This window comes from Sabethes cyaneus, chromosome 2 (assembly GCF_943734655.1).
Source record: "Sabethes cyaneus chromosome 2, idSabCyanKW18_F2, whole genome shotgun sequence".
Taxonomy (NCBI): Eukaryota; Metazoa; Arthropoda; class Insecta; order Diptera; family Culicidae; genus Sabethes; species Sabethes cyaneus.
In genome coordinates this window covers 240,641,123-240,668,322 of record NC_071354.1, presented here as the reverse complement: position 1 = coordinate 240,668,322, position 27,200 = coordinate 240,641,123, and the positions used below count along the sequence as shown (strand labels likewise).

At 39.0% G+C, this 27,200-nt stretch overlaps 1 protein-coding gene across 1 annotated transcript in view; it reads right to left on the bottom strand.

Annotated features, from left to right (window-relative positions):
• Positions 1-27,200, bottom strand: part of LOC128736825 (ecdysone-induced protein 74EF) — a 423,088-nt gene that overhangs the window by 138,088 nt on the left and 257,800 nt on the right. Inside the window, exons 4-5 of the mRNA XM_053831318.1 lie at positions 12,354-12,842; positions 4,870-4,923 (exon numbers count right to left, since the gene is read on the bottom strand). Coding sequence (XP_053687293.1) covers positions 4,870-4,923; positions 12,354-12,842 — 543 coding nt within the window. The remainder of the gene's footprint in view (positions 1-4,869; positions 4,924-12,353; positions 12,843-27,200) is intronic.

Here is a 27,200-nt window from a genome sequence, read left to right as displayed (position 1 = left end):
TGTCAAAGACACTATACTTGTATCTCTTCATGGATATTATCTATGAAGCGTTATTCGTGGACAAACCCTTTAAAACAGTTTTTATACCCTGACTTATTCTGGTCAACTTTAACGTGTTCATAGTGTTCTAGAAAGTTGTTTATCTTGCTAAAATCATCGTTTTTGTAGAACATTATTATAAGTGATTTTCTGCAGTTTCGGAGATTTAGAGCATTTTTGATGAAAAATAGTACTACTTTGAGCTTAAATATTTCCCAAGGTGGCAAATGGTGGCAGATCAAACAACTCCTACTTAAAAGTACAACAAAAAACCTTTAAAAGCAAGTGTATCCGTTTGTATCCTCAAGAGTTATAGTTGTTTTAAAAATCCATCTCAGTCATGTTTTTAGAATAATAAAAATGTACTTCGGATGCAATAAACGCCATTTTGTTTACGTTGACAATCTCTTTCTAACAAATTGAGTTACCAGCAATTTTTTCGCCTATTTTCGAGTCGAAAATGAATGTAGACTCAAAATTATTTGACGCAATTAATAACCGAAAAGCTTCCAAACAACTAACTTAGTCTATTTTGTTCAATACTTCTATTGGTGTCTTTTCAAAAGATCACACTCATAATGGGCTGGTACCGAACGACCGAAACACAAATCACAAATCGAATCACGAATGGCTGAAATCCAAATGGCCGAATTTCAACAACAGTCACAGAAGGCCGAATTTTCTCATAATGACTAAATAACTATTTAATTAGAAAACACGAATTAACAAGCAGTTAACAATTAACTTTACTCGAACTTAAAATAAAATAAGCAACACATCTTTTTGTTGTACTTTTAAGTACAAGTTGTTTGATCTGCCACCATTTGCCACATTGGGCAATATTTAAGCTCAAATAAGTACTATCAAAAAAGCTCAAAATCTCCGAAACTTCAGAAAATCACGTATAATAATGTTCTACAAAAACGTTGGTTTTAGCAAGCTAAACAACTTTCTAGAACACTATGAACACGTAAAAGTTAACCAGAATAAGTCAGGGTTTAAAAACTGTTTTAAAGGGTTTGTCCACGAATAACAACGCTTCATAGATAATTTCCATGAAGAGATACAAGTATGGTGTCTTAGACAAAGTTGTTTGCATTAATATTTACTACAACTTTGCCGAAAGCACTAAACCTGTATCTCGAATTTACGAGAAAATAAATTTCGTATCTCACTTTTAAGGGAATTAATCACCCAAAGATTTCGCTTACAGGAGGGGCTTATTATACCAAGAAATGTTACTAAAGACACTATATGCAAAAAACGTCACGTTTTGGCGGAATATCAAACGATCACGTATTTCGCTGTTTGGACCACTGTGGGTTGCTGAGAAAATTTACTTACGATTTCATTCAAAGATATTTGGAATTCAAAAATCAGGCGAGAATCAGACTCTATTCACTGAACTGAAGTTTTTGGACATTTAATTTCCAGACTTTATTCAACCAACCAAGTTTTGAGTTGGATAACACAGTCAAGTTTGATATGTGAATAATTTACATATGAAGACCTCTAATGTTTTGGTAGTGAAACTAATGCCATCAGTGTCGAGTGAGTGCGCGTAATAACGAACGCTAATAAAGTTTTCACTTGACACAGCAGTATATTTTCCGGTCCGTAGTTGCTCTATCCATAAATTGTCAAATCACTAATATATTTGACTACGAACTGCATATGTAACGAGAGATTTTAAAGCTCTTGTTGTTGAGAAGAACTCTAGCTTTATTGATAAACACCGTTGAAATACTCAAATCGAGGTTCATACGTAGTATTCTACCGCTTTTCAAGCAACTGCCATTCAATCATTTGTTGGAAAGCACTAAGTAGACAGTTTTCAATCTTCCAGATTTGACCGGATCTTTTGCGGAGATTTATTTGCGGTGAGCAAAACCCAAGGCAAGGTTTTCCCAAAAACTTTTTCGGATCAAATGACTGCCAGAGAATTTTGCCAGGCGATAAGATAAGAAACAACACGTGCTCACCTTCAATACCTTTTTCTTACAAGACCTCAGTTTTGAGGATATGCTAACGGCAGGAAGCTGATTGTTGCGCAGCACTTTCCCACTTTTGGGTTTACTTTCGAGACATCAACTTGATAGGTTTCGAAGAAATAAAGAATCCGTGGCCTATTGGAACGGGGAAACGCTGTCACTTTTATCTTACATGAAGTAATTGAATTTACAGTACTTAGGAGGTATGTTTAATTGACGTCCGTGTCTGTAGAACAATGCGATTACACAGAAAATGTAAATGGAAGGTTTAATCTGGAAACTTTTAATTAATTTTCACAATCTAGCAGTTGAAAAAACAACCTTACGGTTACTTTTTTTTAGCAAATCGAGTTGTACACAAAACATCTTTCAGTTTTTTGCTGGTATGAATCTAAATTTTGAATTAACCCCGAGGTAAAACGCAGTTCAACGTTTAAAATTGGGTGAACGTACTTTTTTCTGTAGAAAGTCCGACTTAAATTAACCACTTTACCGAAGACAATGCTTAAGTCCGTCACGACATTTTTAGCAGAGAGCTTCAGAAAAAATTTTTCGGTTTTCAGCTTATGACCCCTTTAAAATTCGTGCACAACGCCTCACATGCCATCACATCGTCATTTCACATATTGTCAATAGAAGAATACGCGGTTAAACACGTAGTACGAATGCCGAAAAAGGTAAAAGCATATAAAGCGCTACCCAGAGGCAGACCCGGCTTATGTTGTAGACCATAATTTGAAGATATTTTCATATAATTGAAAAAATTGTTACAGAATAAAGGGCAAATAAATCAAACCGTTCCTCTAAACAGTCAAATATTCAACCAGGCAACACAAAAAAAAGTGATACAAAAAATGCATTCACTAAAAGCAAACTGATCTTTCTTAAACCTGCTAATTACATTCAAAACATTGTCAAATGCAATTAACCACACACAGACGCACACTCTAAGTGGTAGCCCTTAATCACAGTCAGACCAGATAGCCATTCATACAAACTCGTAAGCGGAACGTGACACGCACACAGAAGCGATTGAAAGAACTAGTAAAAACCCGATGACGATGATGATGATGATGATTGTGTCAACACTCTGTATTGTTTTTTTTTTTCGCATTCCAAAATTTTCAAGTTTCCAGTGCAGCACAGTAGTAACAATGGTAAATATTTAGACTATATATTAAAAAGAAAAAAAGGAAAAACACAAAACCAAAGCTATAATTACATTCCTTTTACTCCATCGAAAACCGAAAGGTAAGAAAGAAAAAAACAAGAAAGAAGGACAGGTGAAACGAGAACAGGCCTCCGACTCACTCCGATAATGGTTGGTTGGTTTTGGTTGCAACACGCAAAACGCAAATATTGAAACAATCAATCCAGAATTGGGTGGCTTCCAGGTAAAAAGGAACAAAAAACAAAATCAAAAATCAAAAGTAACAAAAAAAATGTTTCCAGGAATAAAAAAAACTTAACCAGTCTCATGTCCAGAAAGAATAACATCAACAAAAACAATAAAGTATAACTAGACGCATATGTGTTAGTTTAGTACAGCGCGCAAAAAGGAGGTATAGAGAGAGAGAGAGAGAGCGAGAGAGAAGAAAGGTGAAACAAAAAAAAGTAAAAATCCGAGCATGAAAAACCGAAAACAAAACGAGAAAGAGAGAGAGAGGTAATATAGGAAAGAAACAAAACTAATCTACTTTCAAGACAAGATTATTCGTAATAGAATCGGGCGCATGTCAAAGACGGAAGGAGCAAAGAGTACTGTATTTTGTATGTTACTGTCGCGATTTCTCGACTTTCGACCAAGAGCTTTTAAGAGAGTGGTTTGATGCAACTGCGGGTGTGTGTGTTTGTGTGATGTGTGTGATTGTGTTTCTAGTTTGTTGGTTCGTTTGAGCAACACAAAATTGTATGAGTAGGAAAATTGAGAAAAAAAATGGTGGAAAAAGTTTAACAAAAAAAATATAGAAAAAGAATTACAGCTACAAATCTAGTAGTAGGTGATGATGAGAAACCGTACAGGAAACGGAACAAAAATCGTGAAAAGTAGATGAAACGAAACGAAACAGTCGGTTAAATTATATATATAAACAAAAAAGTATATATTTTTTGATTGCAAATTGTTTTCAAGCGTAATTTTATATCTCATAATATGATGGAGGTTTTATTTTAGACTACTTCGTTGCATCGAACACTGATCTACCCTAAGGAAAAATCTACCGATCCTGAGCTGGCCCTAGTCTTCTTCAGATACAGTTCTTTGCTAAGTTTGAAGTCATCAGTCAAGAGACCCCTCTTTTCCCACAGCATGCATCGCACAAATGAGCTTTATTTTAATTAAAAGAAAGGATTAATAATTACTGTTACGCAACGATTATTAGGTGCCGTCTTACACAGACAGAAGAAAGTCACGGTTGAATACTAAGCACCCTTAAAGAGTTACTCATTCGACTTCGTGGTACAGTCAGCTTCTCCTTAGAGGGTCAGGCATTTTTAATTAATTTTTCTTGCACTGCATACTAACATTACTAACGACGACGATGGTTCGTGCTTGGGAAAAGAGAGTGGTTTCTAAACAATATTAAGAAAAATGCTGTCTATTAACTTTAATAAAGACTTTCCGGTTGCAAAATAAAAACATCGAAAAGTTCGACGTTTCTGCTTGTTTATCAAACAGCCATCTTTAGGATTCAAACTCTAACTAATCTAACCTAACCTTTGTTTTTGCAGCCTAAACTGAAATTAAATCCTAACCGGAACCGAAATTTCTGTCAAATCTGTTGTGGGTAGTAAAAAATAAACTAAACCATAACGATAGTTAGGAAACTTTATTACATACCTTGCTGCCTCGCTCGTTGAAGATGATCTCCACATCTAGGATGGTTCCGAATTGCTGTCGAGAAAGAGCAGAAGTTTCAAAATTAATCTCAGTATAGCTGCTGCTGCTGGCTGCTGACCAGCAACCTCACTCGGTTGGGGAATTGAATAAATGAATGAATTGCAATCGGATTGAGCCGAGCGAACGAATCCTGTGTACCGGCGGGAATGCTAATCAACTCCCACTGAGCGAATAAACAGAAACCGCTCACACACACGACGACGAGAGTGTGAGCTCTGGTTTTATAATTTAGAAGTCCAGGGTTAGTAGTTTATGAGGGTGGTTCGAATTCAATTTAAAGTTGCTCTCCACTTAGGCTAGACACACAGGGTGTGACGTGTGGGCACAGCAATCGTATTGTTTGAAATTTGAATAGGAAAATATTTCAGCTAAACTGGTGTAGGTGGTGGGTTCGCCGCTGGCTTTTGAGTGAATATTTACAAATACTATTCTAGATTTGAATATTGGAGTATTGTTTAACCTGTCTGGTGACTCTGGCACAATGCCATTTCAGATGCCCGCCTGAAATAGCAAATTTGAAAGGATACCAGTATTTGATTATGTTTGCAAATTGGCGAGTTTGGGTGTTGCTGTAACAATTGCTCGTATTGACGATCAGGTTTATTTTACGCCCTACTGTTGTGGGAGTGGAAATAACGCCATTGAATTATTTTCATAAAGAAGAATCATAGTTCTAGTTAGATAAACTGATGGAGATATCGATATTGGATAATGTGGAAAAACAACTGCAGTGTTTCATTATTATTAATCAATTATAATCAAAGCATAATTTCAAATGAAAAAAAAGTTTTGAAAATATTTAATTTCATAAAAGCTGTATTGCCGAATAAAGTTTCATCAAAAACGTTTTCCATCCAGTTTCTCCTTACTAGAAAATTGTTAATCTCTTTTGCGATCAGCTGTAACAACTCATTTACGACAATTTCTAGGGTTCCTACATTCCGCTTCCGGAGCTTGACCTTCTGTTGTTGTTCGACAGGCTTCCTAGAAAACTCTTAGGATATAGGACAATTGTGGGGTTAGTGCTACGATTCTATTGACTTACAGTCTCTTCCAGTCGAGGTTCGAACATCCATCCACTAGCTTGTCAAAACCAGTGCCATACCTAGTGACCCCAACTTGGAGGTTTAAGGACTAGCAACTCAATGTGAGTGAAATGTGCTACTTAGGTTTTCGGGAACAATTTCTCCAACGGTGTTCCCCAAGGAGTTCATTTGGATCTCCCTATTTTTACTATGTACAGATACTGTCATCTCTTATAGTTGCATTTGTATGGTAGCAGGACCGACATGGAGCCGTTTTTGCTGTACAAATGATTGGTTTTTCGGGTGTCCATGGGGCTTTAGACTTTAGTCTGCTTGTAATTGTTTGAAGATCTTATTTACCAAAAAAACGTGACGGCCCTGTAGTCGCACGGTTACCGAGTCTTCCTTGACAGACGAATAGATGTGGGTTCGAATTTTGCTAGAATCAGGCTATTCGATGTTAAGTGACTTTAGTATGTGTTTATTCTCAGGTCCCTCAACATTCTTCCATCAAACTGAATTTTGCATTTACCAATAATGAAGCCTCTCGCCAGGGCAAGTTCTTCAGGCAGCACTGGCTCGAAGTGCGTAATGAAACTTGTCCAAGGGCAAATTAATAACTTCCGCACTTCCTGGCTCCAGAGGGCATGATTGGTTGAAGAGTAATAAGAAAAAAGGATGAAAACACCGCCACTTAAGCACGGTTAATAAGCCGTTTGTTCATTCTACAGCGAAACAGCAATAAGAGCAAAGTGCCGAATACAGAATGTCCATAGGGGACAAAACGTGGTATCATATCTTAGCGTTATAGTGCAATTATTATAAGCAATGCATAATAAGAAACGTTTCTTCTCAGTGACTTTCAGTTGGCACTTTGCGAGTTTTGTGAGAATGGTAGGAAGTGCGGTAAAATATTTCAACGGAAGAAGAAAGTAATACAACAAAGGTGTTGCGAACGATATTTGGCAGCGTACAAACTGAAAGTGGAGAGTGGTGAAGATGTATGATTCACGAGCAACAGACACTGCTTGGTAAGATCCTATCGTACATCTGGCAACAGTCAGTAGGCTACGATTGGCCAATCTTGCAAATCTTGAGATCTATATCATGTAATATTTCATAAATTTGCTATGAAACAACTAACAAATAGCCCGGTTCTGTAAAGAAGAAGAACAGGGCTTTCAAATGGAGTATAAAATTTTTGGAGGCCATCTTGGGTTTGGTCGCCATATTGGATTTTATCAAAAAATCGCCGTTTTCACCATGAGCCCCCCAACCGACTTTCATTTTAAGACCAACATTGGAAAGCTGAGAAAAAATGATACAAGAAACCTTCATAAAATTAGGTGTGCAATGGCACTAACTGAATAAAACAACCAGTTATTTGTAGCAAGGCTCACAATTTTCTTATAATTATTGTGATATTTCTAAAATTTGCTATGAAACAAACTACAAACGACACGGTTTTGTAAAGAGGAGAGATAGGGCTTATAAACGAAGTGAAAAAAAATCGGCGGCCATTTTAGATTTGGCCGCCATGTTACATTTTATCAAAAAATCGCCGTTTTCGTCATGATCCCCCTGACCGATTTTAATTTCAAAACCACCATCGGAAAGCTGAGAAAAAATGCTATAAGAAACAGTCATCAAGTTAGGTCTGCAATGGCATTAACTTGGCACAAATCTTCCACATGTGAAGAACGTGCTGCTCTAGCCAAAGATGCTGATATACTCTAGGTTAGGAGCGGCTCGCAACAGCGTCTAATCCGGAGTGGGCAACTGAATTAAAAAACGTGCTGTCTCGGTACTATAACTAAGAAGGAACCCTCTCACAAGACTCGGTAGCGTGGCCTTAGTAAAGCAACTAACCTAAAACTAAATACTACAGAAATTCAAGCAAATACGGGTCGGAATAATCGGCATCGATCTAGGTGACGAAGGTGGAAGAAGGTTTGCGGGAATATGAACGCCCAGGTCGGTTAAATATAAACTTTGCAGCTTCCAAAACGTGGTGATCCGAAGCCCCTTTTCCCCACGCAAGGATATCCACAAAGCTATATAGAGATCACCTAGCCAACGTACAATGAACCAAGATTGACCAAGTTCTTATAGAAGGCCGGTTTTTCTCTGACATCGCGAGGGTGCGTTCCCTACGGGATGCGGATATTGACTCTAATAATCACCTACAAGCACTATAAATGCGTTCAAAACAGTCAAACATATACAATACACATCGAACCCGTTCTCCTCGGTTGAACATTAGGCAACTAGATAACTTGCATTCTACCGAGAACGCACGAATACTGGATGAGGCCTTCTTCCGAGGAGTTTGTTACTGTAACCCTCGCTTGGAGCAGAATAAGCTCTGCCATTGGAGAGTGCTAGTTGAAGAGCCTCGAAGTATAAGAAATGATTGGGGTTTGATGGTGAACTTACGGCCAAATATCGACAAGCAAGGAATCAGTTGACCACGATCCTGAGTAAAAAGAGCCAGAAGACGGACACAGATCGTAAAGAATTAGAACAACTATTCCTGAGCTACAAAATACGTACAAGTTTTACAAAAAGGTGAACCAATCGCTTAAGTGCTACTCACCCAAACTTGACAGGTTTTGAGACAAAAGAGGAAATCTGATCATAAATTAGCGCGAGATGATCGACAGGTGGAAGCAGTTCTTCGATGAACACGAAGAAGGAGGTGAAACGGAAGATAACCTGCGATGCCCATGAGAGATGGTAGTATCCCACGCACCTGATCTCTAAGAGGTCAAACGAGAAATCTGGTTGCTGAAGACCAATTAAGGGGGGACCTACTCTGGAAGACCGAAAAATAATAGATTTCCGTAAATTTTTTTCAAATGCTAGAATTATAGTTAAGAGTTGGGGTATTTTGGTTATTGGTTAAGGTATATTTGAAGATATCTTTTGTATTTTTTGGATACCAGAATAGTGATTATTATGCTGGTGGTAGATGGGCACGTGAATGCCCTCTAGAAAATAGTTCCTTGCTGGCGGTACGTGCCGGGAACCAACCGAGTATCGTAGAACGGATTTCAAGGATGATTTTGAAGCTAAATTGTAATGTAGCGGTTTTTGGAAATTCGAAAAATTACCAAAATGGCGGCAATTTTTCCAAAAGAAAGGTGTTTTTTCATCAAAAATCACCAATTAAGATCTCATAAAAAAATTAAAAATTGATATATCAAAAAACGGCTACGTAACAATTTAGATAATCCATTTCAGCCAAATCGGTCTACTAGACTCTGAGATACACGTGGCGGTACGCTAAAGAAACATGGTTTCGGGGAAAACGCGTTCAAAGTTACGTACAGCAATGGACTTCCTTTGAGATGACTCCACAATATTTGCCGTAAGTTTTCAATGAGATCAGATATCAAAAAATCCTTTTGGCATGGCATTTCTGAAGGTAAAAGCGTTTCGAAAATGCAAAAAAAATAAAATTCGATTTTTCCGACTTTCCAGAGTAGGGTCCCCCCTTAAGCCGGCGGTAAAGACCGCCTACCAGCAGAGCTTTAGAGACATAACCGTGAAACGTCAACAACGGTTCTAAAAAAAGCAAAGCCATGGGTTTATACCGTCTTTAGACATTACCCTTCTTTATCGACAGACTTCGCAGCCGGCTGTTAGAGTACAGGAAAATTACGGGGCCAGTGCAACGATCCTATTGACTCTAACTAGCAAGCACCGCCTAGCCGAGATTCGAACATACGACGACTAGCTTGTTAGAACTGCATCGTACCTCGAAGCTAACTGGACGGATACAACGGTTCTACAGTGGGTTATTTCCAAGATATGGGCGAAGAAGAAGCTACCGAAGGAATGGATAGAAGGAGTTGTTTACAAAACAAAATCATCTACAAAAAGGTGATCGGCTAGACTGTTGCATCTATCGCGGCGTAACGCTGCTTAACGCCGCCTACTCTTACAGACGCTTACTCTTACTCTCCTGTTACACCAGCTGTCACTGACAGCACCAGGATTCGTAAGGAATTAGCAGGCAGATTTCACGGAAGTTCTTGCCACTACGGACCAAATTTTTACCATCCGATAGATCTTCCACAAATGACGGGAGTTTCGAGGTGCCCACGCATAACATTTTCATTGACATCAAAGCAGCGTACGATACAATCGATCAAGGCCAATTTTAGCAGATAATGCACGAACAATGTTTTCCGGACAAACTGATCAGACTGATCAGAGCTACATTGGATCGAGTGAAGTGTTTCGCACACATTCCGGGGATATCCACGAGACAAGTTGGGGTGATCCAAAGAGCGGACACCAAACGGAAGGCACGACTTTTACCAAAGGAAGCGATCTCCTAGCCCCTAGCCTTTGTAGCCAGAAACTTTGTGACGGCGGAAGCAATCTAACCCACATTAAAAGTGAGGTTTAGGAAGATTGGGCTAAAAATGCGTCGAATGCATCGAAGACCACATACGTGAAAGGAAGAGGCTCAAAAAAAACGCACGCCACCCATGGACGGTTGACGGCGAAGAACTAGAAGTGGTAGATGAATTCATGTATTTAGAATCGCTGGGGACAACTACAGCTGAGGACACTGGTAAGGAGATACAGTGGCGCATTTAAGCAAGAAATCAAAGCTGATGATGTACAAAAGCCTCATTAAACCGGTAGTTCTTTATGGATTTGAAGCTGTGACGCTGCTCACGAAGGACACACGCGCCCTTGCCATATTCGAGCGGAAAGAATAACGGACCGTAATCCAACCTCGGATCCAACCGTTGTGAGTTCCTTCGTCCACAATCTAACCACCAGGTCTTCTATTTTCAGCGGTTCTACCTCCTCGTGCCATTTGGAACGGTGCGCGATTACGGGTAAGTATTCCCGAATCCATCTCGTCTAAAACCGGTCGATCAGTTGCATCGCCAAATCCCAATTGGTTCGCGCAGCTCTTCGGCGGTTGAACCACTCCTTTGGAGCTCAGAAGAATAAAGTGGTTAGGAGTGAGTGCATCGGGATCGCTAGGCTGCACCGAGACGAACGCCAAAGATCATGAGTTCACGATCGACTCATCTTCTACGAGAATCGTCAATAGCGTCTCGTCGTCTGGATTCCGTGCAGTGAACAGGCTGTTGAGCGCGGTTTTGACACTCCGCACAAATCGCTCCCAAATTCCTCCGAAGTGTGGAGCTGAGGGTGGGTTGAAAACCTATTTAGTGTTCGCATTGGTGAACGTTTCGGCCAATTTTTGATGCATGTCTTCGGTTTCTGCTCGCAACTCACGACTAGCACCCTGGAAATTTGTGCCATTGTCGGTGTAGATTTCACACGGTTCCCTTCGGCGTGCGATGAACCGCCCGGTCGCCAGCTTGCAGGACTCCGATGACAATGTATAGGATACCTCCAAGTAATTGTCGTGTACTCTTATAACCGGCTATAAAGTCTATCGATCAAGAATAACTAAGTCTCAAAGACGTTTTTAAATGGGGTTTTCTGGTCGTTTTGAATTGAACTTCTACCTCTGCAGCCTCAGATTAGGACCCAATTTTCTCTATTGACGTTTTCCAGGCCGAATAAAGCAAAATTTATTCGTTATAAGCTAAATTTAGGACTAGGCTGAATTCATGTTTTGTTACCTTGCCCTTTATTATGAGGTCAGGCAGTAATTAATTTTTTAGAGTGGTAGTCTTTTCCAAAAGACGGAGGGAACGGTAGAAGAAAGTAATGATATCAAAGGTGTTTATAGTATCCAAATAGAGTGGGATAATGCGTGAAGGGGAAAGAGTGAAAAATTAGGTCGGGGGTCCCGGATCGACACAGTCCGCTCTGGTTCAAGGGTTCACCAATATCTGCGAATCAAAGAAGAACCTGGAAGAAAAGTTGGATTCGGATCCGGCTCCCATTATAGCCGGCGAATCCCCCACCTTGGGTAAAGAGGAGAGTTGTACAAGCTCAAAAGCGTTGCTTCAATGACTCCCGGGCGTACCTAATTTTAAGCTCTTTACCCTTCACGCATTATCCCACTCTGTTTGGATACTATAAACATCTTTGATTTCAGTTCATTCTATTGTTCCCTTCGTCTATTGGAAAAGCCTGCCGTTAAAATCTAGGATAGTTTTGTTTTTTGGCTGTTCAAACTTAAAAAACGAAATTTTACCATTTTCTAATGACTTTCTTCTAGCAGTAATGATGTACGCATTTTATGCTTTTTGATATTAAAAACTAGGTAGGTATGTTGTTTTTCATTAAATGGTTAAATGATTATTCAATTTCGGTCAACTCAAAATTTTGTTTCTACAAAATCCTTTTGCTCAAACTTCTGATCGAAACCGATGTTCGACCCAACATCCGATTGCAATTGATTCCTGGTATAAACAAACCAATAAATAGAGTACACTAGAATCGTCTACTTACCCCAAACATCGACCTCAGATCGGGATCCCGAAATCGGAACGGTATGTTCGACACGTGTAGCCGCTTGGGCTGTCCTTTGGCTTCGGCCAGTGCGTTGGCTCCGGCCAACACGGCGGCCATACTTTGCGCTTGCTGCTGCTGCTGCTGTTGGGCAGCAGCTTGGCTTTGTGCGGCGACCGCGGCAGCCGCGGCTGCTGCTGCCGTGACCGCTGACAGCTGCTGGGCGGCGGCCGTATTCAGGGCTGCCGTGCCGGTGGTCGTCGTCGTGATGGTACTGCAACCCGTGGTCGTTAGACCACCACTGCTGCTCCCGCCGATTATGGCACCACCGCCACCCGGACTACTACTGCTGCTGGTGGGGCTTCCGGCGGCGACTATCGAACTGGCCACGGCAGCGGCGACTTCCGACGACGACGGTGTGGTACTGCTGTTGCTGTTGTTGGCACTTGAGACTTGTGTTTCTGGTTCCGTCTGCTGCAATAATTCGGTCTTCTTATCGTTGGGAATGAGCACGAAACGTGTAAGCGTGTGTAGATGCGTGCGGATGTGTTGATGATGATACGTGGGGAAACGTGGGGTTGTATTTTTGTTTGTTGATTGATGTTGATACAGCACGACAAGAGCACAACAGAACAGCGCAAACCAACGGCACAACGAACCAAAAAAGGTGTGGGATTTGATCGTTTTGTTTTTGGCAGCGTGAAACGGAAAGAAAAGAAACGAAACAAGTGATGTAGGATTAGCACAGAATTAGGACCAATTAAGGTTAATTGATTACTTATTACCTAGCATAAACTACAACTACTACAAAGTGTTATCTAAAAAGCTTCCACGATAATGGCTTCACTGCGACACAGATATGTAGGGGAGTTTGGTTGGCTCCCCCTTCTCCCACAGCAAGCTAATAGCGACTAATCTAGTGAAACATTTAAAATTTGCTATCGTTTAATTAGGCTGTTGTAAAAAAGCGCGTGATGTTTGGAAAGCCTCGAGCCTCGAGTTCGTTCGGTTCAACAGAATGGAAAAACTGTTCACGACCGTCGTTCGGCGGCGGTGGGGAATGATGATTTCGGAAAATTTCGTCACGTACCGGCAGGTGAAATGAGTTTCCCGAAAGTTTAACCTGCCTTCTCCGTGATAAACCACGGTTATAACCGTCGTGGTGCGGTCGGTGCGTAATTAGTTCGTGAATGGGTTTTCCATGGTCTAATTAGCGCGATCATCGCGAAACCACGTCGTTAGAGTTCGAGGATTATTAGCATAAAAGTTTCTAAGCGTAAAGCGCTTTGCGCTTCCAAATGATTCGACTAAGGTTAATCATTCGATGCAATCAAGTGTCATAATCACCGCCGTGAATGAGCTTAGCCCATCCAAGAAAATGAAAATTTTATTAGCGTCAACATTATTACATTCTACTCATCAATGTTGTATCATTTCCCTACGGTTCAGTGTGCCAGTGCAGTTTCAGCACACCATAACCGTGGCAGGCAGTACAACATGATGGAAGGCAATTTTCTGAACTATTTAAATATGCTGTCTAATTACCATACTCCATCAGTTTAGTTAAATGAACCGATGATGGTTAAAAACACCTGCTGACAGCCATCTGCCAGAGTGCAGTGGAAAAGCGCCCGGGCCACGTTTTCTCGATGACAGATCAATCTTCTGCTTGGGTTACATCCATCGAGAATCAGTAACACTAATCGTGTTACTTTCGCCCGGTTTGATCGAGAATTGATCCCAAAATAACGTTTGCCTCTTGAAGATGATGTTGCCCTAGCCGACGTTCGCTCTAGTCGCAATTTGCTTCACCCTATTTGCTCCCTGAAGCAATTACCGATGTTTGAATAATGTAGCGTGTTTTATGCATGATGCTCATCTCGTGTACTATTTCGGTTCGGACCTAGCGGTGAGGACGATGTGGTGCCCAGGCCAGGCCATATGTGCAGTTAACGGTGTCTAAGTTTGGTTTATTGATCGGAATAAATGTTGACTTCCCGGACTGCAGGACACGGGATCTCGGGTTTCCCCAGTTTGAAGGATAAATTGAATTATTGACGAAGGTCTCTAAGATTCTCGCCCATCCTATCCTGCGGTGAAAGATCAATTTTCCAGGAAACCATCGCACGGTTCGTTACTCAAACCGGGTAATAAATTTTGTGCCGGCTTCGGCTGAGGTTATGAATTTCGAACCCGGATGATGAGGGGCGATACGTACGATGTGTGACTGTTCAAAGAGGAGTGTATCGGAGAAGATATACGAGAGGAATCCGCTGGGCAACCGGTTCAATCGAGAATAATGTCTTTTCGATTCGAACATGTGTTTGTTGCTCGCTTTTCCTTTTTCCGATCGGTGTTATGCGGCCTAATGCCAGCGGGAATAGCAATTCGAAACAATAAAAGATAAGTTTATTCACGTAACGGAATGATAGCATGAATGATTTGGTTAATTTTTTTGTAAACGTAAGTTCAGAATACATTACGTTTGTCAAAATAATGAATTACTTTCGACAAATTAAAAAAAAAATGCCACTGGGACAAAGAAACACTATATAAGTTACCAAAATGTTTCATTTAGATTCCAAAATTCGCGTGAAAAACCGAGTAAATTAAAAAATTTCTGTAATTATAGTCGCGTAAAAAATGAGTTGAAAGCGACTTCAGCGTATTGTTCTAATCGAGTTCATTCTGATCTATTCAATTTATTACCTTTGTAGTTAGTGAATTCATATTTTTAATTAAATTTAGTTATTTGTGTTGTTTTGGATAATATACTTGCATAAAACTTCGTCAATTTTGGATAAAGTTCATATGCTAAAATGCCATCAACCATCATACTCAATCTTGCAAAAGATATGAAAGGAATTCATTCTATATATTGGATCAAATTCTATGAACAACCCGTGGGGGCGCCAATGGAAAACCCCAATTCAGCTTTGCTGTTTCATGATGGTTATATAAAATAAATTATGAGGTTGAATATCCGTAACATAGAATATTGCTTGTTATCCCAGTTACGTAAATGGTCTTAATCATATCGTTATTATAATCCACCATACAATCAACGGTTACAGTACATTCCAAAGACAGAAATTTCGATGGCGTCTACCATTTACATTATGATTCAACCATTATCATTATGTTCGTCATATCCTACGCTTCAAAAATATGTATAGAAAATCACCTGGAAAATGGTTCTAGATTGGAAGTTAGATGGTAATGTCTATGGTTAGAGTATTGTTCTAATTAATGCGGGCGGTATTGTCTAGATCGCGTTCCCTGACCTGACGAGAACGAAAGGGAAAAGAGAATTGTTTCCTTGTTTTTCAAACCACGTCGAGTAGACTACTGACAAAGAAAAGTGAGACGTTGTGAAAGGTAATTTTTGTTTAAATATTCTAAATACAGGGGATAATATTGGATTGGCTCTTGTTTTTTTGGAGTCTTTGGCAGCATTTTTTTCATTTTTCATGTTGCGTCTTGATGTATTATGCCACAAGGGATAAAATTTGAACATGAATGAGTAAACTTGAACTATTTTATCCATATATCCATACGTTAAGCTGGTTGTGTGATAAAAAAAACTTTGATACTACCGAATATGAGTAAAAGTTTCGGTACATTCATTATGGAATGAAGTAGATGGTACGGTACGACCATAGATGAACTACATGGTTTGGTGCTCCCAATTAGGTGATGAAATTTATATGGAACTAGCTGATCCGACAAACTTCGTATTGCCTCAAATTACCCTGTGTTGTACATAAATCATGAATCTCGGATGATCTTTGTCACAATTTCGAGTTTTGCAGGTTTCTGAGGAGTTCAACCTTAGATGATTCATTTTGGCAGTTACGAAACTATGAAAGCATGGGTTGTTTAATGTGACAATTTACCATTTTTCCTCACAGTAGAGTAGAAAACAACTCCCCTATTGCTTAGCCAGAAAGTGGATAATAAAGCGGGTAGCAATATTCGCCGTGATTGTATAACATTTTGCCGAATACCATTTCGCGAAAAACCTAAGTAAATGGAAAGTACCACTTCGCAGGGGTGATCCTACCCTTACTCGCTGTCGCTCGTTCGGACTCAACTGAAGAAAAGTAATAGAGGTTAGTAGAACTAGGAAAATAAATAAACCTAGACAGAGGTGATTTCTGCGTGGAGGCTGCTCCCTCCGATTGCTCGATTAAAAAATTCTCTTTCCTTTCAGTTGCCCATGACTGGGAAGACAAAAACTTAATAAAATATTTGTAATAGCCTTATTGACTAATATTTTATGGAAGAGTCTAAAATTTCTCGAGTTCCATTAGTTCTTGAGTTACGCAAAAATTTCTGTTTTATTAGTATGAGAGTCCTTATTCCACTACCACAGGGGTGAGGGGTCTCAAACAATCATAAAATAAATTCATGCCTCTAAAATCCCCCACATGCCAAATTTGGTTCTATTTGCTTGATTAGTTCTCGAGTTATGAGGAAAATTGTATTTCATTTGAATGGAAGCCCCCCCTCTTAAGGGGAGCAGCAGTCATAATTTCCCTCCTAAAGAGGCGAGGGGTCTCAATTCACCATAGAAAAAAATCTTGCCTCCAACAACAATCACATGCCAAATTTGGTTCCATTTGCTTGATAAGTTCTCTAATTATGCAGAAATTTGTGTTTTATTTGTATGGGAGCCCCCCGCCCCTCTTAGTGATGGGAGGGGTTTCTAACTAGTCTAACTAACTAACTAAGAACCTTCCCTGGCCCCAAAAACCCCTGCATACAAATTTTCACGCCGATCGGTTCAATAGTTTTCGATTCTAAAAGGAACATACCGACAGGCAGACAAACAGACAGAAATCCATTTTTATAGGTATAGATTCTTGACAGATACGTATTTCGCCTACGACTTGCAAGCTTTCTCAGTATCTGTTTTCGAAAATAGACACTGAGGAAGCCTGCAAGTCGTATGCAAAATACGTATCTGTCAAGAATAAATATATGTAGTAGAATTAAATTGGATAAGTTTTCTTTTTATTTAACTTCCAGGTTTCGTATTGTACTGAGATGCTCCAAAAGCTTCAGTCACATTTTCATGTTATTTCCGTCATCTGTTCCCCCGTCGTGTTTTGAGTTCTGTTTTTGATATTTCTCGTAGCTTTTGTTGTATTATCGATTTACAATTTTGTCTTCGTCCTGTTTGCTGTTAAGACAACAAAAAGCAATTTTTATCGCTGTCTTTTCATCGTTCTGTCTTCATCTGTTTGGCACACGTCTTTCTGGTGTATAGTCGCCATCTTTTCGTCGCCTTTTTTGCGTGTTTGTCGCCTTTTTCAAACTTTTCACTTGTTTTTTTGACATGTTATTTTTTGTCTCTTGTTTTACCGTCTTTTATTGTCTCTTCGTCTTTTGTCTTCTCTTGGTATACGTCGTCTTTTTTGATGTCCGGGTCCTCGGTGTGAGAGGTGTGAGTGCTATTCACTTCTCCGTACCGGGATTGACCCCTTTTAGACGCTCTTTTCGTCGTATTTTTTTGTTTTCTTTGTCGTATTTAATAATGTTTGTCGTGTATTTTTGTTTTCATTGTCGTATTAAGGCATGTTTTTTTTGTCGCTGTTTTGGCTTGTTACTATTTTTTGTGTGTTTTTTTCGTGTTCGTAGTCTTTATGTCATCTCTCTGTCGTATTTTTATTCGTACTTTATGCCGTGTTTTGCTTCGTTTTTTTTGTGGCTGTTTTGTAACAAAGTTGTCAATTTTTCACTATCTTTTCATCGTTCTTTCATTGTCGCTTTTAGCTTGTTACGTCGCTAACGCCTTTTAACGCTTTTTGTACATCTTTTTGTCATATCTTTGTTCTTTTTCATGTAGTTTCCGTCGTATTTCTGTACTTTTTCGTTATCTTTTTTCGTTAACTTTACATCGTATTTTCACCATCACTTTTTACTTTTCTTCACATTTTCGTCGTCTTTACTGCGTCTCTTCTTTGTTTGTATCCAGCGAACCTATGAGTTTTGTAACTAAAAGAAATTTTTGAACCAGTTTCGAGAAGTTTATGAAAAACGGTAGATACGAGCACTTGATCCGCAGGTCCGTAAAAAATTCCTAAATCCGTAGTTCTGGCATCACTGTGAAGCGTGGTTCCTCCGTGTAACAAGAAACTCTAGTATATTAGAAAACAATACACATTGAACTTAATTTACCTTTTTTAGCAAATTATTAAACCTTCAAATGTCGGTTAAATTTTCATTTTACTTTTCATGCTTTTCTACCGTAACCGCTCCTTATTCTGCGTAGTTCCTAATTCTGCGCGGCTCCCAATTCTGCGTAGCTCATAATTCTGTGCATTTTTCTTTATATAAGTATTTTTTAACATTGTGCATAACTATGATTATTGCGTTTTTTTATAAATGTCTTTTGAATATTACGCCATTATTCACAAACGGGCCATAATATTTGAGAGCGAAATAATTTAACGGGAAACTAAAAGTAATTTATATGACAGAAAACTTATCGTCGTTAGCACCAACGCTAAGATTGTTCTTCTAGAAAATTAACAAATTTATGATCTAAATTCTTTGTAATGATCAAATTACCCAGCATAATTAGAAAGAATAATTAGTTTAAGCCATGTTTTAGACAAAAAGAGTGATTGCATACTTTGCTTTCCTTAGAAAAATGCGATGTAATAACGTGCAGATTTAGGCACAGATTTTTTATTCATGTTACAAATTCTGCGCAGTATTATTCCTACGAAGAAACCGCGAAAGAATACGCAACCTCTCCCAAGAGAGCTAGAGCGCTAAATCAGTCCGCCAGCTTTGTTAACTTGAAAATACGTCCGAGAGCAGTACAGTTAAAGTTTTACTATCAGATCATCCTGTTCGATTTGGTTTATAGCGATCGTACTAAAATATCCGAGGGAATAAATAATAAATTTTCAGCAGTCTCCACAGTTGTGCAGCATATGCGCATTAAATTTCAAAGTCCAACTAAAATCTGATATTCTAGCTATGTTAGGTACTTGTTTTCGGTATTTTATTTAAATAATAAATTATATCGAGAGACATATGAAATCACCACACGAGCATCAGCTGAACGAGAAAATTTATATTTGTTTGTTATTTCTTCGCATAGGCAACTATCTCTTTCGGGCACTCGAAAGGAAAACAATGATAAACAAAAGGACCAAGATATAAATCTCCATTATTTTAGCAATTATCTTTAAACTGACTTGAAAATACCCATCTAACTATCTTCGGTACAAGCCTTGTTTATAATGCATGACACATTCGCATTTTATTTCTGCAAAGGTAGAAACATAATTAGACCCCTGCTGTCAACATAAATAACTTCGCAGTTCAGAGCTGCGAAGTGTAACTTTTTTTTCGGGGGAGAATCTCCTGGAACGTTCATTCACATATGCGTGTGTGCACACGTAACCTTTTACGCCCGAATTTCGAACCCATTATCAAACCAATAAAAGCCATAAAAATCGAAATTACTTTCACGAAAAAACGGCCCTTGAGTAAATATTTGACAAACCAACGGCAATGTATGGTATGGTCGGTCTGGTCGATGCGTAAAAGTTGTTCGTTTTATTTTCGCTCGGATAGATAGGCTTTCGCCTCGCCAGCAGCACCAGCATAGCATCATCGACATCCGCATGACATTAATGGAATGTGGTGTAGGTAGGATTTTCTTGAAGCATTCTCGAGCTCAAGGGAAATATTTATGTGCTTTGAATGCTAATACCACACACGGCTTTGTGTGCGGCGTTGCAGTGCGACACCTTCCAGTCCACCGACTGAGCATTTACTTGAGCAGTTTATACTTGAATAGATGTACAAAATTGTTGGATGTGAGCTAAAGAAAGTTGACTAGAATCTTCACGAGTTAAGATTGGGATATAATTGGGTTATTTTTCATGTTTACTTAAGACGTTTCCTGCGGAAACATAACTTATTTCTGTTTATTAACTGCCATTCGAAGTACGTAATTCACTTTTCCGTCGAGAAGCAAAATTCGATGTCAAACTCAATGTCGTAACTCAATGAAGAGTAAACCTCGAAATGGTTTGTCTATCCTAGCACATCCACTCGTGAAATTAGTTATAACTCAGTCTACTGAACGGGGCACCGCCAATATACGGTTTCAGTCTATATAGACTAACACTACCACTCGGTACCAATCGCGACAAAAATATTCAAATTTAGCACGCCATATAATCCTTCATAAAATTTTAATGAAAATTCCCACATCCATCCCGGCAAGCACACCATACGGGGTCCTGTGCATGGGGGGTTGTCAGTCAGACTAGCGCACTTCGCATTTTTTTCGTATTCCACCAGTTCCAAACTGGTTAAAACATTGTGCTGTTTTTGGCACAGGTTTTTACTACCCTGCAATCCGTTCTGACCATGTTGAATAAATCAAAACATGCTATAAATTCCTTTTTGTGACTCTAAATTGTCGCTTCCTATTCCACTGTGCACCAGTGACGAACGGCGACGGCGAAACAAAAACCGAAACTCAGCAATTGTTAAACGAAGCTTTTAAAATGTACAATTTTTCGCCGTTCGTCCTTCGTTCCCCGTAGGTAGTGTGTTACGACAAGCTTAAAACTGGATTTTATAGAATAAAATCTTCTCATAAGCTATAGCTACTGTGCACAGCCCGTCCTCCGCTCCGGTATCATCGCCGCTGCTTTTCCACCGAATTTCGCACGGTCGGTCGGTTTCCCATTTCTCTCAACGATGCTGTGTGTTTCGTCGTTAGTTGGCAAGCTAACTTTCGACTTTCTCCCGGCAATCGACGGCAAACATATGAAGAAAGGTGTGTGCCGCCACCAGCACAGAAGTGCCAAAAAGCACCCACAGGATGATAAATGCTGCGGTTTGTAATACCATTAAACTTCAGCTATAGATTTAACTTTTCCTTCTGCGCCACCCACCCACCTGCATTCGTGGGAGGGACCTGGCGAAGGCATTGAGGTGGAGGTGGAGGCGCATCGTTTTTCGTGAGCGGGCGGTTTGCTCGAAGGTGGCGATACAGCCGAACAATGATGGTAAATTTTCCCTTGTCATTTGTTTGCTTTCTTCCGTGCAATGCCTGCCTGCCTTCGGATGATTGTTTCGACACGACGCAGAACAAGTCACTCTTATTTTGTTTTGCTGCAGAGAAATGATGAACATTCTCACACTGATAACATTGCAGACAACAACAACAGCAGCAAGTGGAAACCATCCACTTTGCTTACTTCTGATAAGCAGGAAAATGAAAAAGTTATCCCCACGTGCATGAAAGGAAAATCAAGATATAAGGTTTGTATTATCCAAAACGGGAGGTCTTTTGACTATTTCTGGCTTGTTTGTCATCGTAGCAAAACGATGAAAAATTCGAAGGTTCCGTTCCTTCCTGTCATTCATTCGTCACCATATGCTTATCTCGCATGATGCGCCACTCTTCAAGCCAAGCATTTCCTCAGTTGCTTTCTTCTCTAAAGCCTTTGCTGTTGAAGTTTTTCTTGTCGTTGCTGCTGCTGCCGCTGTACTGAGAGTGTTTCAAGTTCCGCATATGTGACGATAAAGTGCCTTTCATCCTGCTGCTCAAAGAGTTGACGGAAAAACTGAACGACCGAGCGTAAAGAGAAGGAGTTCGTATTTCCGAGAGGATGCCATAACAGGGGCCAACTTTACGCTTGGTTTCACAGCACAAAGGATGGTCCTCCTGGTTTGACTCGTCTTTCATGAAGAGTTTTGTTTTTCCGAAGGAAAACCGGTGCTAAATATAATGACAAAAATATGCTTTTTAAACAGTTGATTTTGGTTAAAATTATGTGCTGTCTGTCGCAAAATATGCGAGAAAACTTAATTCTAAATTTGACAGCCCAGAGGCCTGTAGATTGAAGATTGTTGTTCAAATAAAATTTACTTCCAAGCGTCCTCCCGAACACCGTAGCTCTCTGTTTTCGAGTACCAATCGTTGATTCAATGAACGAAAACGATTGCAAACTCGATTTACTTCTTCAACGTACGTTCGTCCACTTTCCTGCCAAAACCGAAACAGTAGGTAGTGCAGACAAATTTACTGCGTCGGCAGTGGAAATGTGGAAATTCAGCCTTGCTAATCTCGGCGAATATTGAATCAACTTACAACTTGCTGCTCCACTGTGTCCTTCCGTCATCGTCGGTATCGTTTATCGGGTTCACAATTTTCAAGTTTTAGCATATTGACTCTGCCGGAACGGAAGGAGCATATTCGGCAATCCAATCGGATGCCTTACCAACCAACCAAGCAACCAACCGACCGGGTGATTTGCGTTTCGTTTCGTTCAAGGAAGAGTTTTCACTGGTGACTCGGCGACAGTGTGTGTGTCAATGGCAACCGGAACTGTTGCACTTTTTGGGTCACGCTTTTGTTTGAATGAAAATGTTTGCAAATGGTTTTAGGACGGTATATTGAGGCACCCAGGTCTGTTTGAGATAATTCTTGGAAAACGAAATTGGATGCTTTGGATATGTCTAGAGAAGAAGTCACAGTAGAAATTCCTTTTGTTGTCTAACTGTACGTAGAATTTTGTAAAGTTGTAGCCACGACTTGTAAAGTTGTAGCCACGAATTTAAAAACATTTTCATATTTTAAAATAAGCAATTTTAAAAATTATGTGAAAAGCTTTTCCTGATAATGACTGTTCTGGATTGCTGATGAAATTAATTTGCATGTTTGTTCTACGGTTCTGCTCTATTACGTTATTCTTCCGAAGGGGGAAGGTGTACCGATCAAGCCACAAAAACATTAACAGCACATAAATTGTGGCGTATTGTGTAGACCAAACCAGTAACTCAAAAACTAATCGAACTCAACAAACTTTAGGCTCTTCCATATAACATTAGTCAATAAGGCTACTACAAATATTTTATCAAGTTTTTGTCCTTCCAGTGTCGAGCAACTGAACGGAAAGAACCTGTCTAGGTTTATTTGTTTTCCTAGGTCTACTGACGTCTATTACTTTCCTTCACTTGGGTCCAAACGAGCAACAGCGAAAAAGTTTTCCTTGAAATGGTACATTCCGCTTAAGGGTTTTCGCGAAATGGTATTCGGCGAAATGTTACACAATCACGGCGAATATTGCTATCCGCTTTATCACCCGCTTTCTGGTTAAGCAATGGGAGGAATTATTTTCTGCTTTACTGTGAGGAAAAATTGCAAATTTGTGTATTAAACTACCCATGATTTCATAGTTACGTTACTGCCAAAATGAATCATCTAAGGTTGAACTCCTCAGAAACTTGCAAAACTCGAGATTGTGACAAAGATCAATCGAGATTCATGATTTATGTACAACATAGTTTAATTTGTGTCAATACGAAGTTTGTCGGGTCAGCTAGCAGGAAAGCCGACAACCTGATTACGAAAAGAAACCCAAGCCTATAAAAACAGAAAGCACGACAAAAAACGACAAAAATAAATCATTTAAATCATTTAAATAAAGACGACAAAATATGCAAAAAGGACGACGAATATGGACAACAGAAGAACGACGAAACGACAGTATAAAAACGACATTTTGATTACTTTTTTATTATATGCCAGAAGGGCACGGTCATTGAAGGCAAGAGTCTTAATGATCGTCTTTTGTGACAGTTTTACTTGCCTTGAAGGCAAGTACAGGACAATGGACAATGAGAAAAAAAATGGTGATGAAAAAACAACAAAAGCAATGGAAAAATGACGAAAAAATCGACAAAATGACAATGACAAAACAGCAACAACAACGGTTAAAAGCCGTAAAAAAAGCGTCGAAAAATGTAAAAATAGAGTCAAACAGTGATGACGTAAAGATGGCAAAACGAACCTGAAAAGACGACAAAAATACGACAGAGTGATCACAAATAGGCGTCGAAAGCGCGTAGAAAAAATAAGACGATAAACAAATGGTGAAGAGTTGGCAAAAAATGACGACAAAGTGATGATAAGTTGGCAAAAAACTGATGGAAATAAACGACCAAATACGACTTAAACACGCCGAATAATGCCAAAGAAATGACAAACAATGTTAAAAAACGACGAAAAGACTAAAGTAGATGCAGAAAAGGCGATGAAGTGACAATTAAACGACAGCCAAACAGCGACAAGAAATCACTGATGTTAAAAACTCGAATTCTCAAAACTCATCAAAAATCAAAATCAATTGTGAATCATGTCAACTTGATCCTATGCAGAAAAAACTCACGCATGAGTTTTTCTGTTTTCATAGCAAGAAGCACAAAACTCACACATATTTCTTCCTGCTTGATCATATTCTGCTTTGCTTCAACTGCTACCCGGTGCTATACACCTATACTTACAAATTCGTATTGGCATTCTCTCGTGCGATACGTAACTCTGACTGAGCGTAAGAGAATAAATCGTAAAATTAAACTAAAACACACATTTAAACTACATATTTATCTAATTCGTATTAGGCTTTTTACTTTCTAGTTAAGAAAATGTCGATTCCCGCGAAGGAAAAATGTAAATTCTGCCAATTTGCTTGCCATCTTATTTCATGAATGTGTGCTAGCTTTTTTCGCAGCTGATGTTTTCTCTGGCGGTTAATTCTCTTTCGCTATCTGATTCGTTGTATGAAATGCCAGCTGTGGAAGAAGTAAGCAAAATGCTCACGGCTGAATTTGGTTCACATCGCATAGCAACAGGGACGCAACGCATATAATAGCGAGAGAAATTCATATGTGAGTTCGGCGTTTCTGATCAAGGTTGAAATTTCATGGTGCTTGAAATCTCATTGAGTTTTTTGCTGCTATGAATTTTTCAACACGGCAAGAAATGACAAAATAGACTACAAATGAGGACAAAAAGTCGCAATGAAGAACAACCACAAAAGATGCAAGACGGAAAAACATAGATGAAAGGAAAATGATGAAAAATCAATAATGAAAGTTGGGAGTAAGTGTCCTTAATTAATTTAAGTCAAATCTCAAATGTCATGAAATGGTTTAATTCAAAAAAGTACCAATTTTCTCCAAATACAATCGAGAAATATATCTATAAAATAAATGTGATAAAGGGTGATCACACATTTAAGCGAAAAAAACTGAGTTTATCCATGAGTAATTCTCGCTGAAACGGGGCCACTACTACGAGGTCTTCAAATATTGGAACTTTTGCACTTAATTGTTTGAAAATTACACTTTTAATACCTCGAAATAGTGGACCCCTTGTTGACCAAGGGGCCCAACAGGTTAAAAAAAAGTTGAATTTTTAGTAAACTCTGAGATCTATATCATGTGATATTTCGTTTTTTTGCCATGAAACAACTAACAAATGGCCCGGTTCTGTAAATAAGAAGAACAGGGCTTTCAAATGGAGTAAATTTTTTTTTGGCGGGTATCTTGGATTTGGTCGCCATATTGGATTTTAACAAAAAATCGCCGTTTTCACTATGAGCCCCCAACCGATTTCTATTATAAGACCACCATTGGAAAGCTGAGAAAAAATACTACAAGAAACATTCATAAAAATAGGTTTGCAATGGCATTAACTGAATAAAACAACCAGTATTAGGGTAATTTGCCAATTGTTGCACACCTAAGGCAGGAACGTTCAGTTTATCTTATCTATCGGGGAAACTATTTCGTTACTAAAATCGAAATTTGTCTTATAAATAAAATGACCTTTCACTAAAACATTTGGTATGTTTTCATAGCCTGGAATATTGCACATTTTATGCAATTTGAGGTTTTGTTCAACAGCATACAGACCCAATTGTTGCCCACTTGAATAATGTCCTTTGCCTAATATTGCACATCTTCAATCCAATTGTTGCACGGCAAAGAAAATATGAAATTAGGAGAAATATCAAGTACTGAAAACTGACACATGAAGAAGAACTCCTTATAAACAGATTTACCAATTATAAGTACCGTACCGTTACCATTTTGTCACGTATTTGAACGTAATTCAATCTTCACCGAACAATGGTTTACAAGAACAGGTAAAAATTATTGCATTGAATTAATATATGTATTAATTAAAATTAATTAATATAATTTTGTTTACCGGTATCTTTCCTTTTTCAAATTTGAATGCAGTATACGTTTTTGGCTGGGATTTGGTTTTTTTCAAATGCAAAGTTTACACATATTTGAAGGTAATGAAATATATTTGTATTTTGATTGTTTGGAGTGCTGCGATAATATAGATATTCTCAGATATTATTCAAAAACCGAGAAGTGGGCAACAATTGGGTGGTGAGCAACAATTGGCAAACTACCCTAGTAGCAAGGTTCACAATTTCCATATAACTATTGTGATATTTCCAAAATTTGCGATGAAACAAACTACAAACGACACAGTTTTGTAAAGAGGAGAGATAGGGTTTATAAACGAAGTGAAAAAAAATTGGTGGCCATTTTGAATTTGGCCGCCATATTGGATGTTATCAAAAAATCGCCGTTTTCGCCATGATCCCCCCAACCGATTTTAATTTCAAGACCACCGTCGGAGAGCTGAGAAAAATGCTATAAAAAACATTCATTTTCTGTCATCTTTGCATCTTGTGTTTGTCTCTTTTTTTCAGCAATTTGTTGTCATTTATGATCGTCTTTTGTGGTGTTTTCGATTGCTCCTGAAGGCGTCTTTTTGGCATTTCTTGTCGCTGTCTTGCCGGAATTTTAGTGTCGTTTCGTTTCATTTTTACATCTAATTATAGTCCTTCCTTCGCTTTCATTGTATTTTTAGACATTTTATTTTGCTTCTTTGGCGTTTTCGGTGTCTTTGTTGACCGTCGACCGTTTTTCATTGGCTTTTTGTCTACTTAAATTGACTTTTAGGTCATCTTGCCGTCTTATTTCCGTTGCATCTTC